The 17,762-nt window shown below is 42.6% G+C and overlaps 4 protein-coding genes across 5 annotated transcripts; 2 read left to right on the top strand and 2 right to left on the bottom strand.

The window, feature by feature from the left end:
- Positions 1–1,603: 1,603 nt before the first annotated feature.
- Positions 1,604–5,469, bottom strand: vac14 (vac14 homolog (S. cerevisiae)). Its single transcript, XM_041063622.1, has one exon. It carries the CDS (start codon positions 5,320–5,322, stop codon positions 2,950–2,952), a length of 2,373 nt encoding a protein of 790 aa, XP_040919556.1. The 5' UTR covers positions 5,323–5,469; the 3' UTR covers positions 1,604–2,949.
- A 55-nt stretch (positions 5,470–5,524) lies between these two features.
- On the top strand, positions 5,525–7,796 carry LOC121199136 (zinc finger protein 510). 2 transcript variants are annotated; one of them, XM_041063639.1, is made up of 4 exons: positions 5,525–5,958; positions 6,079–6,197; positions 6,377–6,482; positions 6,578–7,796. In XM_041063639.1, the coding sequence occupies exons 1-4, from the start codon at positions 5,682–5,684 to the stop codon at positions 7,393–7,395; spliced, it is 1,320 nt and encodes a 439-aa protein (XP_040919573.1). In that variant the 5' UTR covers positions 5,525–5,681; the 3' UTR covers positions 7,396–7,796. The 2 variants fall into 2 exon arrangements, with proteins under 2 accessions (XP_040919573.1, XP_040919574.1); XM_041063640.1 differs by having other exon boundaries at positions 6,550–6,719.
- An 86-nt stretch (positions 7,797–7,882) lies between these two features.
- LOC121198264 (zinc finger protein 567) lies at positions 7,883–14,608 on the bottom strand. The gene is made up of 8 exons (XM_041062262.1): positions 14,175–14,608; positions 13,986–14,064; positions 13,789–13,891; positions 12,850–13,532; positions 10,878–11,217; positions 10,064–10,200; positions 9,842–9,947; positions 7,883–9,753 (listed from the first exon to the last, which is right to left on the bottom strand). Exons 1-8 carry the CDS (start codon positions 14,465–14,467, stop codon positions 9,143–9,145), a joined length of 2,352 nt encoding a protein of 783 aa, XP_040918196.1. The 5' UTR covers positions 14,468–14,608; the 3' UTR covers positions 7,883–9,142.
- A 296-nt stretch (positions 14,609–14,904) lies between these two features.
- On the top strand, positions 14,905–17,668 carry pgls (6-phosphogluconolactonase). The gene is made up of 6 exons (XM_041063652.1): positions 14,905–14,979; positions 15,355–15,645; positions 15,745–15,852; positions 16,359–16,460; positions 16,698–16,838; positions 17,131–17,668. The coding sequence occupies exons 2-6, from the start codon at positions 15,382–15,384 to the stop codon at positions 17,275–17,277; spliced, it is 762 nt and encodes a 253-aa protein (XP_040919586.1). The 5' UTR covers positions 14,905–14,979; positions 15,355–15,381; the 3' UTR covers positions 17,278–17,668.
- The last annotated feature ends 94 nt before the right edge of the window (positions 17,669–17,762 follow it).

Here is a 17,762-nt window from a genome sequence, read left to right as displayed (position 1 = left end):
TTAAATCATGCAGGTAGGAGAGCTTTTACAGCATGTCAGTGGTTACATACACTAGATGACTGAGGCTTTATCCTTCATGTTGATTTATATTAAGTTTTATTCAAATACAGCCAGGTTTAATTATATTTTCATGTCGACAGTCCCTTAAAAGTCCCTCTAACATACTGCAACATAACTATGTCACCCACCCTAATATAGCTCTGTCTAAATAAGTGATTAGTCTTGTTGAGATGCCTAAGTGAAAATTTGATTTGCATCCATTCCAGTAACAGGGCAGCACTTCAGACCGATAGATAGTAACAGCCAAGAGTCAACAAATCCACCCCCAACCCCCCACATACTCACACACTACAACCATGCCAGATTAGCGATGCTCTGCATGCAGTTACAGAACAGATGAAAATATTGCAGCCGTTTGCTAAAATCATTTAAGTTCATTTTTTTTCCTCATTAATGTACACACAGCACCCCATATTGACAGAGAAACACAAAATTATTGAAATTTTTGCAGATTTATTAAAAAAGAAAAACTGAAATATCACACGGCCATAAGTATTCAGACCCTTTGCTGACCCACATATATTTAACTCGGGTGCTGTCTTCTGATCATCCTTGAGATGGTTCTACACCTTCATTGGAGTCCAGCTGTGTTTGATTATACTGATTGGACTTGATTAGGAAGGCCACACACCTGTCTATATAAGACCTTGCAGCTCACAGTGCATGTCAGAGCAAATGAGAATCATGAGGTGAAAAAGATTAAACCTTTAAGCTATGTTTATTCAGCTTACCTTACAAACTTTGAATCCCTCTTCTATGGGATACACTTTGTGATTCATATGCAGGCCTGACCTGTGGCACATAGAGCAGACAGGGTGCAGATCAGCTACAGAGAGGAGAAACAGTCAGTCTCCACATGCTTCATGTGGAAGTTCAAGGCTCTCCTTAAAGCAGAGAGGACACTCCTTTGTACCATGTTGTGTCCAGAACTGCTCCAAACAAGAGTTACAAAAGCTACAACCACAACTGATGCAGGAGAGGACCTCTGGAGCCCGGAAGATTCCCCCACATACAGCACAGCAGGACTCATCCACACCCTGACATGACACGTCAACCTCCATCTGTGAAATTTAAGGGTGAGTCTCTACCAGGCAGTAAGACCTATATTCCTGATGCATGTACAGGAAGAACCTGCATAAAGCCCTGCAGCAAAAGAGAGGAAGATCAGCTCGTTTAGTTTCACCATATATCAACATTAAGGCAAGGTTTTCAGTTCAGCTTCAGAACATGCTAATAAAAACTGGAAAGGACACATAAAACTTAAAGTAGAAAAAGATGTATCAGCTATATAATGAGACACTTTAATTTGGAGAAATGAGCTCTACAACCTTCATTCATATCAAAGTAGGCAATCTTGTGATATATTATTTAGATGTTTAAAATTAAGTTGCAATTCTTTCTGTGGTTCTGTCTTTGCATAATATAGAAAGTGCTGTTTTCAGTGCTTTAACTCCAAATTCTTTGGCTTCCAATGAAATAAACACAGTGAGTTTAAGATAGAGTTGCTTTTGATTTATATATATTTATGTAACTGTCAGTACAGATAAAATTTTACAGACCATTTACTGCAGAATAATTCAATTTTAAGAACTAAGAAGCATTTAAACAGATGAAAGGCTAATTTTGACTATTAAAAAATTACAAGCCATATGCTTGAAGATCATCGCTTCAATGCAATTCCTCATTTGCTTCAATAGAATCTAGCCTGGATAATATGCTCATAATCACAGACGAAACCTATATGAAAGTTAACTGAATGCATTTACACACACAATTAAGCACAAAGTAAAACTGACTGAATAGTGTACATTTCAAGCTTGATGTAAAATGAGCCCAATTATGGTAATAAATAGAGACTGAATTATTGATTACGCCACTTTCGAAAGGCTGCAGGTTATGCAGGATGCAACACAAACTAGAAAAAGGTCATTAATAGTAGCGGTAATGTGTCTGCAGCTTTCTTCTCCTCCTCTGTTCACACATAGTATCTTTAATTACATAGTTTTGTGCACTACATGGATCTGTTAAAAAAAAAAATTCAATCACGTGGTCCACTTTATTGATTTTCATACAGGAATGACAAAAGTGCAACTCTTTTTAAGAATGCAAGATAAACAGACACTGTACAAACAAAGAGAAATACATATTAGCTGAAGACTATATAAGAAAGAAATCAAATTAAAAGCTTGGAGATGTGTAAAGTTCCTGATCAGCTGCACAAACACAGAAATGGCAAGAGGTGTAACAATATGGGCCTCCACAGAATTTATGCCAGACTTCAGTCACCCACAGTTTCCAGAGTTTAAAATCTCAGTTGAGCTGGGTCAGCACTTTACATGTGAGATTTCTTTTCTGGCTGACATGAGATTAAGGCAACCCTGAGCGCACAGCCTATTCATACTACTCAGAAGGATCAACAAATGAAAATACTATAAGATTACACAGAGAAGTGTGCTATTTAACAATAAGACGGGTGACATTTTCATTTGAAATACTGTGACCATTTCATTTAGCCAGATAAAAATCTCAGCTGCTGAGATCACCACTAGTTATGATGTAAGCAATTTTATGTACATCCTCCAAGTCTTCACAGTAAGTACAGTCTGAAGTTTATGAAATCTATTTCCCATTTAAAATGTTTTCCTTCTCTTACATAACACTGCTCTCATTATTGGCAAAGAAATTTACAAACATAAGAGTTGTTACATGACAGTGTATATCCAGTGCTTCTCCAATAAGACAGTTTTAAATCATACTCACTTAATACTTTTTGGCTTCAATAGCGTCTTAATCATCTTTTCCAGTACAATATATATTGTTTCCTAAAATATTTTCCTCCACCCCCTCTTGCTGTTCTCAGCGACCAGAGGTCACTATGGCACAATCACTTCACATCAGCTTCCTGTCGGGGTGATCAGAGGCACGCCCAGAGCGTTGGTGCCTGACCTCCAGATGTTTGCTCTGGACACGGTCAAAATGCTGGAGCAGCTCATTGTAATCCATCTGAGTGTGAGAGGCACGTTTGAAGGTCACTTGCTGTTTAGAGTCCATATACTTGGACTCATCCACAGTCCTCATGAGCTCTGGGTTAGGGACACACTGCAATCGGTGGGAGAGCAGCTGGAAGGCCTGGCTCTGAGGCAGCAGCATCAACAGACCATACAGTGCCTTAATCAGATAAGGGTTGTTCTCCACATCGAGGAGCTGCAGACGTAGGTAGGTGAAAATGGGGCTTTCAATGAGCTGCACTAGTTTGTCAACCTCCATCAGGAAGTCTACTGTCACTTCTAGATCTCCAAACTTCTGGATGAGATCATAGGCGTGTTTGTAGTTCTGTGTGAGGAAACAGAGCGACACAGTGGCCACAGGGTTGTGGCACCAGGAACGATACAGGCAGCAAAACAAAGCGCAGCTCTCCTGAGTGCGCAGGTCTTTCAGCTGGTTGCGTAACTGGAAGAGCTCGGCAGAGGTGAGCAGGATGGTGTTGAGCGTCTGAACCATAGTGGAAGCAAATTTGAGGTCCTCCTCCTTCAACAAGATGTCAGCCATGGAGTGGAAGATGTTCTCTGCATGAAGCAACAAACACAGCTGCCTGATGATGAAAGCTCCTCTGTTCTCCAGAAGCTTCCTCTCCAGACTCAAGCGCTTCAACAAGTTGATCATAAACTTGTAAAAATAGGAGTTCATGCTGGGAGTGGAGGGGGATGAGTCCACTGCTTTGGAGCATGTGCTGTGTTGCTGTCCCAGCTTGGCACCTTCTGGGACCTTGAGCTCCAGTTTGTTGTCAGTGCTGTTGCAGGAGCCAGCTTGGTCTGTTTGGCCGGCAGGAGATGATGCTATTTCAGCTAACACCTCCAGATCTTTCAGTATCACCTCATCTGACTCATCAGACAGTGTTTTCAGCAGCATGGGAAACAAGCTGTCTGTGTGGCGGAACATTTTGCGAGGTGTCTTGATGTAGAGATGGTAGAGCCATTTGAGAACAGCTATACGGGTCATCATGCCAGTGGAGGAGTCATGGAGGTGACGGTCCAACACCTGAACAATACCGTCCAGGTCCAGAGTTACCTGAGGCCTGTCAGCACTCGCTGGAGTAAAGAAGCTGATATTACTTAAACCAACAGAGTCTTGTGATGCGGTCAGCATATCACTGCTGTCTGCCTCTGTCTTGGGTTGGCCATCTTCCCTGGAGGGTGACCCTGTACTTTCGCTTCTCATCTCCTCCTCATCTTCATCATCCTCAGGGGTCACCAGCTTCATCAGACTGTGATTACAGGCACTGGCTGCTTCCTTGGTATTTTTCTTTCTGTCGTCGTAGGAAAGACAAGGCAGCACTGCAGTTAGGATGCCAGAGGAGTAGGGGAGCACCACTCTGCCTGCAAGCTGGATAAACTCTCTCATCCAGGTCATAGCCGTCAGCTGGATCAGGTCATTTGTGAGTTTGGTCTCATCTGCAACCTGGCAGTGGATAACCAGGATGTTGGCCATTTCAGCAAATTTCACACTCGAGGGAGTCTTTTTGATCTCCTTCAGAAACTCTCCCAGCACCACCTCACATGTCTTACGGATTTCCTTGCTGTTGTCTCCTAGGATCTGGAAGAGCCCATCCAGGATTTCAGGGAGGTAATCTAACAGGTTGATGTCTGGCACAGATTCCAGAACATGGATCCAAGAAATGATGAACTGCCTGGCATACTGATTATTGGAGTAGATTCGCTCTCTCAGCAGGGGCACAAATGCCACTAAGTCAAACTTGTTACTTTCTGTCACTATGTCTTTCAGCAGTCTGTCCAGGAGTTCAGATCCGCTTTTCACATTAGGATCTGGATCTGCTGCAAGCTTGCTGAGACCATCAAAGAGCAGGTTGAAGTGGGGCAGCACGGCTCCCCTTGCCACCTTGACTATGTTATAGAGGGCCTCACAGGCATAGTAGCGCAAACGACTGTCGGAGTCATTAAAACATGTGAGCACAGGCTCGATAAGCTCCTTCAGATACAGACCTGAGTCCTTGCCGAGGGCGATGGAGCAGGCTGCCAGTCCAATGAGACCCCCCTTGCGGCTGTGGGGGTGCTGGGAGAGGGCAAACTCCGAGGCCAGAATCTGGATCACATGCCTGATTTGAGTGGAGTTGTTCTGAGCCACAAACTCTCGCACCAGTTTCTCGATTTCTAAAGCTGCAACTTTCCTCTTCTCGTACAGTTTATCATTCAGCGCCCTGACGATGTTGGGCGTCAAAGGCGAAAAGTCCTTCTCCGTGTTCATGTTCGAGCCTGCGGTTGTATCGGATCCTGTCTACTGAAATCTACGTTGATTCGTGAGAAAGCAGTCTACATTAATGATCATTTAATACAGAAAAGACATCGGTTTTATTAGCGAACCAGGAAGCCTTGTAATACAACGCAGCTGACCGGTTGCATCCGCCGGAAATACGTCGCAGTTGCTACATTTATTTGGGTCCCGCTTTGCGAGTACCGTTAGCTCAAATTAGCCCCATTAGCAACGTATTCGGCTAATGCGCGTTATCATCTTTATTCTAGCCAGCAACTTCATTTCTTAATTTTTTAATAATCCTTAATATTTTCTTCAGCTGGTGAAAAGGACTGTTGTATGCAGAAGCAGCGATGGCGAGCCGCCCCTCTTTTCACTCACAGCTCTCCTCCATCATGGAGACGATGGCCAGGTCTGCCCTGAGTCAGATCTGCAAACTGGTGGATGAAGACTCGGTTGAGCTACGCCTCGAGTTGTCCCGGCTCCTGTTTGCCAATTCAGCCCTGGCAGAAAAAGTTAACAGTCTGGAGTGCGAGCGGACCATTGTGAGTAGCGACGCCCCCAAGTTGTGTAAAAGTTATCGCACCGTGGGTGTGCAGACTGTCTGCTACAGAGACGGGGATCCTCATGGTACCTTTCTTTGAGTTTCACACTAACATTAGCTCAGAAGATTTTTTTTTTTTTTTTAAACAGAAGCCACCAGCGTTGCTTCGGTGTTTACTGGTGTGTTTTCCCTGTTTAACTTCTCAGAGTCTGGGTCTCCCACCATAGAGGGGGTCTTTGGAAAAGACTGGTGTATGGATCTATGGAAAGACAGAGACCCTTACAGTTTGGAGAGAGTCACAGACTCACCACAGTCCTCTGAGAAGGTGAGAGAAAGATATACAAAGGCATTAAGTGTGGGAAGCTGGGAAGGAAGGAAGGAAGGAAGGAACATAGAAACATAGAAACTTAATTACTTACTTAATTACTTACTTAAACAAGATTAATCGAATAATAATTTCAGCTCTTGTCAAAGAAGATGTTCGAACTATTTTCTGTTTTGCAGTCTTTGGCAGCACTGTCTGACCAAATTACTGTCACTGAGATCAAAGAGGAGGATTATATGGAGGATGCTGCCAGCAGCTGCCAGCAGGAAACACTCAGTATGAAAGGTAAGAGAGTATTAGAGGTATTAGAGAGTACACACTGCAGATTCAGCACCTTTATATGACTTTTTAGTGTTTGTTTATGTATTTGTATGAAACAGAACATGAAGAAAGTACAGCTGAGGAACCAGAGCAGCTGTCAGTCGGTTATTCAGGTGATGGCAGCACTTGCAACCTGTCATTTGATCAGGAAGGAGAACAGGTGATGTCTACAGCTGCTATTGAAGAGCCATCCATGCAGCTAATATCCATCACTGACACAGAGGAGGCCTTCAGCACTCATATCATTCCAATCGAAGAAGATGACGACGACGATGATGATGATGATGACATACAGTTTGTTCAAGAAAGTCAGCAGGAGCCAAAGATGAATACTGCAGTAGAAACTGTCAGAGATCTGAACAAAGACAAATTCACATGCCCAATATGTAGCAGGACATTTTACCACAAGGGCACTCTCACACACCACATGAAATCACATGAGTCAAACTTCTGTAACATTTGTAAGCAGAATTTCCCTCACAGGAACAAGTTAAACTTTCACACATGCGTGCCTCCAGTTCCTTCACAGAGAGTCAGTAAGGCTTGTGAGCTGTGTGGGAAGACCTTTGCAAACCCATCGGCTCTGAGGATTCATTATGTTGTCCACACAGGAGAGAAACCCTACAGGTGCGGCTTGTGTGGGAGAGGGTTCACCCAGAAAGGCAATCTGAAATGTCACCTACGCATCCATACTGGGGAGAGACCGTTTTGCTGTGTTAAATGTGGGAAGACCTTCACACAGAAGGTGAACCTCAACCATCATTTACTGGCACACAGAAATCGTGAGGTTGTGGGAGAAAATCCCATAGCTAGAAGACATCTTAAGAACCTAATGGCTGAAACCTGTCAGTTACTGTTTGTAGCACAAAATCAGTAGCTTTATTAATCTGAATGCATCATGTAGTACACGTAGTCCGTTAGTTTATGTCGTTATTACTTGTAGTGTGTAGTACAGTGGTGTCCAAACTGTTCCACAAAGGGCCATGTGGCTGCAGATTTTTGTTCCAACCAATGAAGAGCACACAGTTTGACCAATCAACTGTCTGAAGACTGAGATCAGTTGATTAAATGAGAGAAGTCTGGTGTGCTGCTGCTTGGTTGGAACAAAAACCTGCAGCCACACGGCCCTTTGTGGAACAGTTTGGACACCTCTGTCCAAAGGTGTAGTAGTTCTTAGAAAATCAGGAGTGTGGAGCAAAATGTCCTCTTTTTTGTCTTTTCTATTTAAGCATGTAGCAATTCTCTCTTAATTGTTGTTTCTGCCTTTACAATAAAAAAAACCCAGTCATGAATGTTCACTTTGTGATTAATATTTTTATTGATAAAACTCTTCTTTCAAAGCATTATGTTTTGTCTAATCTAAATTGAGGTTGCCTTTAATATAATATTCAACTTTGACAATCTGAACAAAGCACATCTTAGTGCTTTTGTTCATACAGTATATGATTATAAGGGGCATGCAGGTGTGGGTGGGGAAAAAAAATCAACATCACAAGATTTCTTTCTTGGACTCAGAGAATTTGTTTAGTGAGGTCAGTGTGGCGTGTTCAAGGATTCATATTATTACAGGCAAAACACAACCTTATTACAACTAACTTTTCATGTGATGACAGTTCTGATGATGATTTGGCAAAGGAAAGCACAGAGTAAACCATATGATTTTTTTAAAAGAAATGGTTAACATGTAGAAAAAAAAACAACAACCTACAATTTGGCTTGACTGCACATGACTACACAACTTGTCATCCTACAATAATGAAGCAGCCATACAAATACATTTTAAAACAGCAATACCATTTAGACCTGAAAAATGTGTTTAAATCATATGAATATTATATGACCAAAACACATCAACATTGCTTTCAAACCCAGTCATATGTCAAAGAAATGAGGCATGGCATATGGTAAATACAAAGCAGGGGTGAGACATGGGCAGTGAAGCAAACAGAAGGAATTGTTTGACTTCGTTGTGAAGAGGTAGTTTTGAAGGTTTTTGCTACACATGTGCAAACAATGGAGCAACTGTCCAAAGTAATTTTGGCATTATCAGACATTGTCAGGCCTTTTGTAGCCTGGCATATGTTCACTGAGGTATGTGTAACATGTTACACCAATCATATGACAACATGCATGAGGAAAAAAGGAAGTCTTTTATCATTTTTCATAGCTTGGATCAGCAGCTGTGACTGATCCATGATCCTTTCCTTTTCAAGGAGAATATGTAACTGACTTTACAGGCTTATTGAGTGAATTCAACAATTTATGAACTACCCCCTGGCCAGTCAAGTAAACCGAATCCCACCCAATCAAATGGTAAGCTAGAAACTATTTTCTGTACCCTCATTTGGCTGCTGCAGTATTTTTCCTATCACTAAAATTAAAAACACACGAAACAAGCTAAGATTTTACAGTAGTACTGTTAACCATATAGGCTGGAAAAATTTGCTCTTCTTTGATTTAGATGGGGTATTTCAAATCTACATTTTCATCCACATTTAAGCTCCCTAAAGACACATTGGCACATGTTGAGCTACTATGAGGATTACTGACAGTACTTCTGGTCACAGTTGCGAGACACAGACTTCTTACTGATAACCAAGCTCTCCTTGTGGTTGTTTGAGAAGTCAAGTGAAACACTGGTGGTGATTTAAGCCGTACTTGTATGCGTAGCATTTCCCGCAATCCACACAGCTATAAGGCTTCTCACCGGTGTGTGTTCGAAGATGTATGTTCAGAGAACTTTTCTGGGAAAAACTTTTGCCACAGTCTGGACAGCTGTACGGCTTCTCCCCCGAGTGCACACGCTGGTGCAGTTTCAGGTATGTTTTCTGAGCAAATCGCTTCCCGCAGACTGAGCAGCTGAACGGTTTCTCACCAGAGTGTCGCCTGATGTGAACTTTTAAACTGCTCAAATAGTTGAATATTTTCCCACAGAATAAGCACTCAAACCTTTTTGTTGGCTTGACAGGTTTTGGCTGTATAGTGTGTTCTTTGGTTGTGTTCATGTGGATATCATTCGTATAGTCAGAGTATTCTGCAGTGGCTGAAGGAGGATTTGTGTTGTCAACCAGAGTACTCATTGTTGCATCATCTATTAACTTGTCCATAATTGTTGGCTGTGTGCGTTGTTCTGGTTGAGTGTCAGCCGCCATGGGGAAGTTGTTTAAGTCCCCTGAGTGAAGCTGCAGCTCATCAACAGATCTATGAAGCATGCTGTCCTCCTCAAAAATTCCAACTGTTAAATGAGAATAAATGAAGTTAAATCACAGAAACTATCAGGATTTCAATGATTTGTTTTGGGGTTTTTTTGAAAACAAACTTACTTTTCCTGTTATCTGTGAAACTAATCTGCTGGCCAATGGGATGATCATCATATGACTCCTCCTTGACAAAGATGAGATCAGGTTCCCTCTCCATCAAGTCTATTGCCTACCGACAAGACAGGTGACAAACATCTTTGAGCATAAAAATCATTCGGTCATCTCTGTTCACTAAAGAAGTTATTGCACTGAATATCAAAACCAGTTGGTAAATGATGCACTGACCTGTACTCCCATGCTTGTCATAGCAGCAGGCTCCATTGTGTCTTTTCTGTGAGATGGGTGTTTCTCTTCTCTCCAAAAGTCCATACACCAGTCCTTTCCAAAAACTCCATCGATGGTTGGAGCAAGCTGCTGCTGTTCTGGAAGAAGGAGATGTGAAATTGTAGGCGCCTATAGAATGTTATCATAGTGTAAATATATACACCAAGACCAAATAAAACTTCAGAACAGCATTACTGTTTTTCAAAATGACTGAAAGTGAAGGGCTGACAATACAGATCTTCACTTTGGGTGAAAACTGAGGAGTAACTGTGGCTGTATCCTTAGTTGTTAGTCTTAGTTCTTAGGAACACTCGGCACTAAGTCTCAGACAACATCTGTACAATAAATCCTCCCTTAATGATATTTATAATGTTCCAAGTTGTGCTGAAACTGTTTAGAGGGGTGGTGATTCAACTTTATGGTCATGATGGAGGTTGCTGTTTGTGGTGCTGTAAAGTACTGCCACACAAGGACAGGCGTTTCTATTATTTTGTGCACCTCGTTTATATCAGCGAGGATACGTCCATCAAAATGACCATACAGCTGAACCAATACCTCTTTAAATAAACTGTTGTATTAGACTGCATTACTTTTAGCCAGGTGCACCGAATACAAAGTCAGGCTAGCTAGCTTTGGTAGTGTGGTCTCTACCAAAGCTAGCTAGCCTGGCAAAAAATCGGTTGTTTTGCTGGGCTAAAACCACGGGTTAAACCCTCCCCACCACTGGGGTTTCTGCCCAGAAACGACCCCCGTCCACCTCTCTAATCATCCTGACCTGCAGGGTGCCGGCGGCCGACACTGTTAACATGCGCAGGATAGGTCTGTGCCTCCCTCGCTGCTCTCAGCTGGACCTCCAGTGAATAACACCTCTTCTTTAGCGCCTCATTCTCCGTCTTGTGCAGGGATATCTCGGTGTGAAGGACGGAGGAGCACTCGTCAGCCAGGTTGCCTATTTCAACCAAAGCCGCCTTCGTTACTTTGTCCAATATAGCGGCTAACTGCGTCCGAAAACTCCGATTTGTGGTGTCGCACATCATCTCGATGGGGAGACGCGGTGTATCCAAATTCTGGCGCAATTCCCCGAGTAACAACGTTGCTCCTTGATCAAATATGTGCTATCGCTGTGCCGCAAGGGATTATGGGAAAACCGTATCCTTGAGTGCCGACATTTACGATGAGCACGTGAAGGCAACACAATACAAAATCACTCACTTTTTCTACAGTTTGATTTGCAGAAATGTTGAAACAGATTATTATTCTTCTATGTATTAAAAAGGGACATGTTAGTACTAATGTCATTCAGTAAGTACTCGGTACTTTACTAAAAAAGCAGCATTACCATATACTAGAGCTGTGTTGATAATATCGTTTCTCCGATTCTGAATCGATTCTCATTTTATTTTCAAAAGATCGATTCGTACCATAGACTGTATAAGACAGAGTGTGGGAGCCGTCCCCTCTCCCAGCATGCACCACCAGCATATGCATGTGAATGCCTTGTGAAAACAATACAGTAATGTATCGATATTAGAAAATGTACTTTGTAATTTGTACTTTTGAATACTTAGGTATGTTTAAAAGCAAGTACTCCACTGTACTTTAACTCAAGTTAAGTTTTGACTGAGCCACTTTCATGCGCAGTTGAGTAATATTCAACAAGGACTATGTATGTATGTATGTATGTTGGTCTGGTGATTTCTTCTCATTTAAATAGAAGAACACAGTGGTCCTTCGTGGCATTTTGTGGTCAGCGTGTGGCCCTTGTTCGGTCTCTTATGGTGTGTGTGCCATCCCTCTATGGTCCTTAGCTAAAGAATGTCACATTACAAGTTTATGCATACAGTGTTCTTCCTCTGTTTTTACTTTGAGAAGATTACCTTCAGAAGCATCCATCAAACAGACAAAAGTTAAACTTTCTTTGGACTGCTGAGAGGCTACATCATCGCCATAACTGGCCACCGAAAGGGCGTCGTCATTAATATGATGCGGGAGGAGGTCAAGAACGCAGACAGAACCAAGACAGGTGACCGCATCATCCGTGTAAGTACAAACATGATAATAAAAATCAAAGTCACACAGGAGGCATATTCATTGTTTAATCAGTTGGTCAGAGAGGAAAGCCATGTCTCTTAATTCAATAGGTTGGACAGCACAAGACCCAAAGGTACCATGGCCTGCGAACCCCAAGAGAGGGGCGTGTTGCTTGTGAATGCTATAGATGAGAGCTGCAGCAGGCTTCTCGGGCCTGCGAACCCCGAGAGATGTACAGGTCTTCACTAATAAATAAACGTGGTGGACTCCTGCTCTACTGGAGCAGTGCCTTCCTCCACGGTACTTTCACAGTAATTGCTGTGGAAGGATCAAGTGTTGTGAACGGTTCATCCATTGTCTGGCCTCTACATTACTGCAACTTGGGCTGCTTTTTATTTACTTAGTATTGACAGAAAATGAGAGTGATTTATTGATTCGTTTGGTCTGCAGAGTTAGTTAAGAAAAATGTTATACTGTAACCTAAGTGTGTATTTGTATACTGCAGAACATCAACAGTCAGTTTGAAAGGGGACTGGTTGAAAATGAAAAATGAAAGGAAAGCAGCAAGGAACATATGTACTGAGACATTTTTATCACAGCAGAGCAGGTGATACACAATTGTCTGCTACTGAATTCTGGAGCAAAGATAACTTTATTATAAATATTTATTTCAATCAAACAGTTGGCGGAGTTATATTTAACAGACTGTTTTAAGTGGTTCCGTTAATGAATGTCCCACTAAATGTTGGTGCACCAGATTCACCACCATACATGTTCAAACTAGGATCTAAATGTACTGCCAGATGTTTTTTCAGATTACAGTTCTTTGTAAAACCCTTGCCACATTTGATGCAAACAAAAGGTTTTTCTCCAGTGTGTGTGCGCTGATGCATATCAAGAGTGCATTTCTGAATAAAACCCTTTCCACAAATAGGACAGCGATACGGCTTCTCCCCAGTGTGTGTGCGCTGGTGTGTATAAAGATGCCCTTTTTGTGCGTATCTCTTTCCACACAGCGTGCACCTGAAGGGTTTCTCTCCTGTGTGACTTCTCTGGTGTATTTCAAGCTGACTAAAGCATCTGAAGCTCTTGCCACACTGCAAGCAGCCGAACCTCTTCGCAGCTGAGTTCCTCAAGTTGTGAATCTTCATATTTCTGAGCACGCTTAAGCTTTGGGAGGCAACATTTTGAGCAATGCTTTTCCCAGCCTCTAGATTTGTGTGTGCTGGTGCAAGCTGTGGATTCCACTGTGTTTCCCTCCTCCCAGGTCCAGCGAGAGACGACTGGGTGCTCAGGCTCACAAAGCCATCAGTGAATATGGGCTGGTGACGTTCTGCGATGGGCTTGGGACGCTGCATCACATCTGGGCTCTTCTGAGTGTCTGTGACTGCTTCCTTTCCTGTTAACAGCATACAAGCATGTTGAAATTAAACACAAATTAGGAATATGATTGACCCTGGTGAAGGCCACAACCTGAACGCGTCATATTTGTAGGACACATTTTGTGGGGTGTGTGAAGGTAAAATCTTAAGTCAAAATCCACTTATGGTCACTCAAGGTCCATTTTATGATATAATTAGTATGTTATCCTGAGTCAGAATTTGTATGTAAATTTTACACATCGCTGTGCAACCAGTCTTTAATTTCATACTCACTGTTTTCTCTTGTCCAATCCTGTTCAGTGTCTCCGGTGTCCAACTCTGATGGCTCTTCCTTGACCACAATAAGGTCAAGCTGTTCTTTTGGTGTGTTTGGAAGCTAATGAGAAAACACTGTATGAACTGCACCTGTTATAAATGAAGGACACAGTGCAAAATAACGGCATAACACTGTATGATCAGTGCAGACTTACTTCAGCTGCAGCTTGCTCTTCACCTTGATGCAAACTGTTCATCTCAGTGGAGGAACTTATGCTTTCCCATGGGCTCTCACTAGGATGCAATAAAGTTAGATTAATGCACCATGCAGGGTGGAGCTGACAGTAAAGGTCATGATGGAAGCATTATATCTACAGGCTACAAACAGGAATCTACAAGCCTACCTTTTTATGGCAGGTCTTGTCCTGTCAGGCTCCAATATTCTGTTTGCTGAGCCGTTCCTTGACACTGGGCATGTTGCCGCGTCCTGTCTGCCCCCCTGTGCGATATAAAGCAATTTCTCCATCAGCTGCAGTTTCTCTGAGAGCGAGGCGATCTCGTTCCGCCCTCGAGTTATCTCTATTTTCAGCATCTTCGTCTCGATCTCCACCAGTTTGCTTATTTCCATTACAGCTGTTTTGGATATCGCGTCCATGATGGAGACGAGCTGCGTCTGGAAAGAGAAGACTGTCGACATGGTTTCAGGGTTTCTGTGACACGCGAGACGCGCACGGACAAGACGCCTCAGCCAGAAGGTCTTAATGTTGACTGTAAAATGTAGTTAACAGTGTAATGCACGGCGAAAGCTGCGTGTGCATGCCCACAAGGTCCGCGTTAGTGTCTCCACAAAACTCAAGTGGTTGTTATGGATACGCTGTTTCCATCTGCTGGGCGGGAGGAAGCATAGCAATCATTCACAAAACTACGATATTGATCTGTGACATTATTGACCCAGCTTCTTTCCTTGACTTAAGCATCAGCGTCTGTGTTGGGTGATTTGTCAATTGCTTTTTTTTTTTTTTTTAAAACTTGTCAGTCGATAAGCTAACTTTTTAAATGCCATTCAGACTCAACTGACCAAAAGGCAGTGCGGTCTTAACACAAAACGTGATTGGCTGGTGAAAACTCGTTTCAGGAAGTAGTGCGTCGAATTTCATTTGCCGACCGAAAATCCTCCTCATAACAAGTTGCACCTGAGATTCCAACTGGGTAAGGAAACTTCAGTTTTTTTACGGAAAACTGTAGTTTGTGGTGAAATATCGGGGTTGTTTAAGATGTCAAGAAATGAGCTTCTCTTCCTGATATTTCCGATAGTGGTTAATGCAATATCCTGTTGTGGTTCGTAGCTTAATCTCCAGTCCTCTGTTTGCAGAGCCCCGACTATAAGAGCGTATCAAATCGACTTTAAATAGTTTAAAAGAAGGGCTTTAACGTATCGTCGTACGCAGTTTATGTAATGTATTAGAGGATTTAGTGCAGAATATTTCCAGACTCATGATGACTTGCAAAATTGTTTGGTAATTGACTTCCTTATATATTGCTCAAAATCAGTTTTTCCTCACTCTCTGTCTCCGCTCTTGTCAGTTGCTCTTTCTTTCAGACAGTGCTGTCATGGCTGGCAGAAGAGTTGTGGTCTTCCCCTCCGCAACGGAGCTTGGTCCAGTGCTGGCCACTTTGGTGACATCTCGGGCTGAGAAGGCCATCGCTTCTCACGGCAGGTTCACCCTGGGCCTCTCTGGAGGAAGCCTTGTCTCCATGCTCAGCAAAGAGCTGCTCGCCCTGCCAGAGTTGGACTGCAGCAAGTGGGTTGTTGGTTTCTGTGACGAGCGACTGGTTTCCTTTGATGATCCAGAGAGCACCTATGGGCTGTACAAGGTATGTGTTCAGGGGTGTGTTTGCATCCATTGTGGTTACGTTTATTTATTTTGTTATGCCACATCAGAGTAAAATATAACTCCTTTGCTCCTTTTCCAGGGTCAGTTGTTTTCCAAGGTCAACATCCCTGACAGTGGGATCTTAACCATCGATGCCTCTTTGCCTGTCGCTGAGTGTGCTGAGGATTATACCCGCAAACTGAAGGAGGTACACACATCTCTTACATAGAAAAAGCTTTAAGCACTTGTGAAAAAAAGTCAGCATCAATTCTCATAGGAACACTTGCGCACAGTTTTTCGTGGTATTTGGCAGGTAGATTGCTCCAGGCTTCGTGGAGAACTTGCACCAGTTCTTCTGTGGCTTTTGGTTGTCTCAGTGTCCACTGTCTTTTCATGTAATCCCAACTCGGTGATGTTGGGATCAGGGATCTGCAGGTGCCATACCATCTGTTGCAGGAGTCCTTGTTCTTTATGACTCTGGCTGTTTGTTTGGGGTTGTTGTCATTCTGCAGAATGAATTTGAGACCGATTAGGTGCCTCCCTGATGGTATGACATAATGAAAACATCTAAAGGACCTAAAACTTTTGCACAGTACTGAATGTTAACTTTGTTGTGATCAGTTCTGGCTCTGAATTCTGACAGACATGTTCTTACAGGCTTTAATATTTTTGCAGAATTTTCACAGTGTTGTTTTGCTCCTTTCAAACACACAGGCCTTCCCAGATGATGACATCCCAGTGTTTGATTTGTTACTGCTGGGCATGGGGCCTGACGGACACACCTGTTCCCTCTTCCCAGGCCACCCACTCCTGGAGGTGAGGACCGTTCTTTAGCATATCTGCCAGATATACAGGCAGAATTTGATATTTCATTGAAATGTTAAGATCTAGGCACAACTTGAACCTTGTGGTATTCTCTATCACCTCTTGTTACGTGTCTGTGTAGCAATCAGTCTCATGTTGCATCATATGTTTGACAGTTACAGTATAGTCTTAGGCACTGTACACATCATACATGACAGACGATAAGGTTTGGGTGTACTCCATAAACAGGAAACCAAGAAGATTGTGGCACCCATCAGCGACTCTCCCAAACCACCGCCACAGCGGGTAACTATGACTTTTCCAGTGGTGAACTCTGCTCGCTGTGTGGCTTTTGTATCAACAGGAGGAAGCAAAGCACCCATTTTGAAGGTAACATTTGGAGACGTTCACTGAACACACGCATCTCAAATTCAGTCTTAAAAACCTGCTATTTGGATGGAAGGGGACCAGTAGAAAAAATAACAGGACTAAAACTAAACTGAAATAAAGGAGGGAAAAAGATGAATATGAGCACAAATATACGTATCTGTTTGATCACTGTTGACTAAAAGTAAAATAATTTTATGTTTCAGCAATTTTATGACCCACGGAACAGGTATAAATATGGTTGATACCACTGAGTTAACATTACTGTTGTAACACAGTGACCATTTTCTTGCAGGAAGTGCTAGAGGGTAGAGAGGGTCCAGCGTTTCCAGCAGCGCGTGTTGTCCCGACCAACGGCGAGCTGTTCTGGCTTGTTGATGACCCCGCAGCTGCCTCCCTAACTATCCAGGTAGAGAGGCTGGGGTCAGGGGCCAAACTGTAGAGATTTTACACCACTGGTGTGAAAACCTGAATGAGGAGACTGGAAAATAGTGCAGAACATTCCTACTTTCACATGAAAGTGTAATTGGTTTACGCTGGTGAGATAGTGACCTGCCCCCCATATAGCACTTGTTGGTTTGTGTGTGTATGTGTATGTGTGTGTCTTTATACAGGTAAGGTTTAAGGTTATGCAGACACCGGTTATGATTTGTATGTTTAACACTAGAAGTCAGTTGTAATTCAGCTGTGCAACATATACAAGAGTGATATGGAAAATTGTAGTGGACATAAACTGAGAATGAATTTTTCAGTGAAGACATCTTGCATCCAGAAACTAAAACTTTTGAAATAAAAACTGCTTGTTTCACACTGAAAATCAGTACTCATTTGCAAATTAGGTGCATCTTGCATCCATAAATCCCACTTTCATTTGCAGTATTAAAATAATAATAGATTTGCCTTTGGTTTTTACTGTGCATCCATGTT

The sequence above is a fragment of the Toxotes jaculatrix genome, chromosome 18 (genome assembly GCF_017976425.1).
Source record: "Toxotes jaculatrix isolate fToxJac2 chromosome 18, fToxJac2.pri, whole genome shotgun sequence".
NCBI classification, from domain to species: Eukaryota; Metazoa; Chordata; class Actinopteri; family Toxotidae; genus Toxotes; species Toxotes jaculatrix.
Note: the sequence above shows the minus strand (reverse complement) of the source record. Positions and strands in the feature narration are given on the sequence as shown.

Bases quoted from the DNA above. Each gene is read 5' to 3' on its own strand.
- vac14 (XM_041063622.1), bottom strand. From the start codon at position 5,322: ATGAACACGGAGAAGGACTTTTCGCCTTTGACGCCCAACATCGTCAGG.
- LOC121199136 (XM_041063639.1), top strand. From the start codon at position 5,682: ATGGCGAGCCGCCCCTCTTTTCACTCACAGCTCTCCTCCATCATGGAG. The intron at 5,959-6,078 runs GTACCTTTCTTT...TTAACTTCTCAG, and splicing joins CAGAGACGGGGATCCTCATG to AGTCTGGGTCTCCCACCATA. The intron at 6,198-6,376 runs GTGAGAGAAAGA...TCTGTTTTGCAG, and splicing joins CACCACAGTCCTCTGAGAAG to TCTTTGGCAGCACTGTCTGA.
- LOC121198264 (XM_041062262.1), bottom strand. From the start codon at position 14,467: ATGTCGACAGTCTTCTCTTTCCAGACGCAGCTCGTCTCCATCATGGAC. The intron at 11,218-12,849 runs ACTTAAAACAGT...GCACAGCGATAG, and splicing joins GGACATTCATTAACGGAACC to CACATATTTGATCAAGGAGC. The intron at 9,948-10,063 runs GTCAGTGCATCA...TCTTGTCGGTAG, and splicing joins TGACAAGCATGGGAGTACAG to GCAATAGACTTGATGGAGAG.
- pgls (XM_041063652.1), top strand. From the start codon at position 15,382: ATGGCTGGCAGAAGAGTTGTGGTCTTCCCCTCCGCAACGGAGCTTGGT. The intron at 15,853-16,358 runs GTACACACATCT...TCAAACACACAG, and splicing joins ATACCCGCAAACTGAAGGAG to GCCTTCCCAGATGATGACAT. The intron at 16,461-16,697 runs GTGAGGACCGTT...CTCCATAAACAG, and splicing joins CAGGCCACCCACTCCTGGAG to GAAACCAAGAAGATTGTGGC.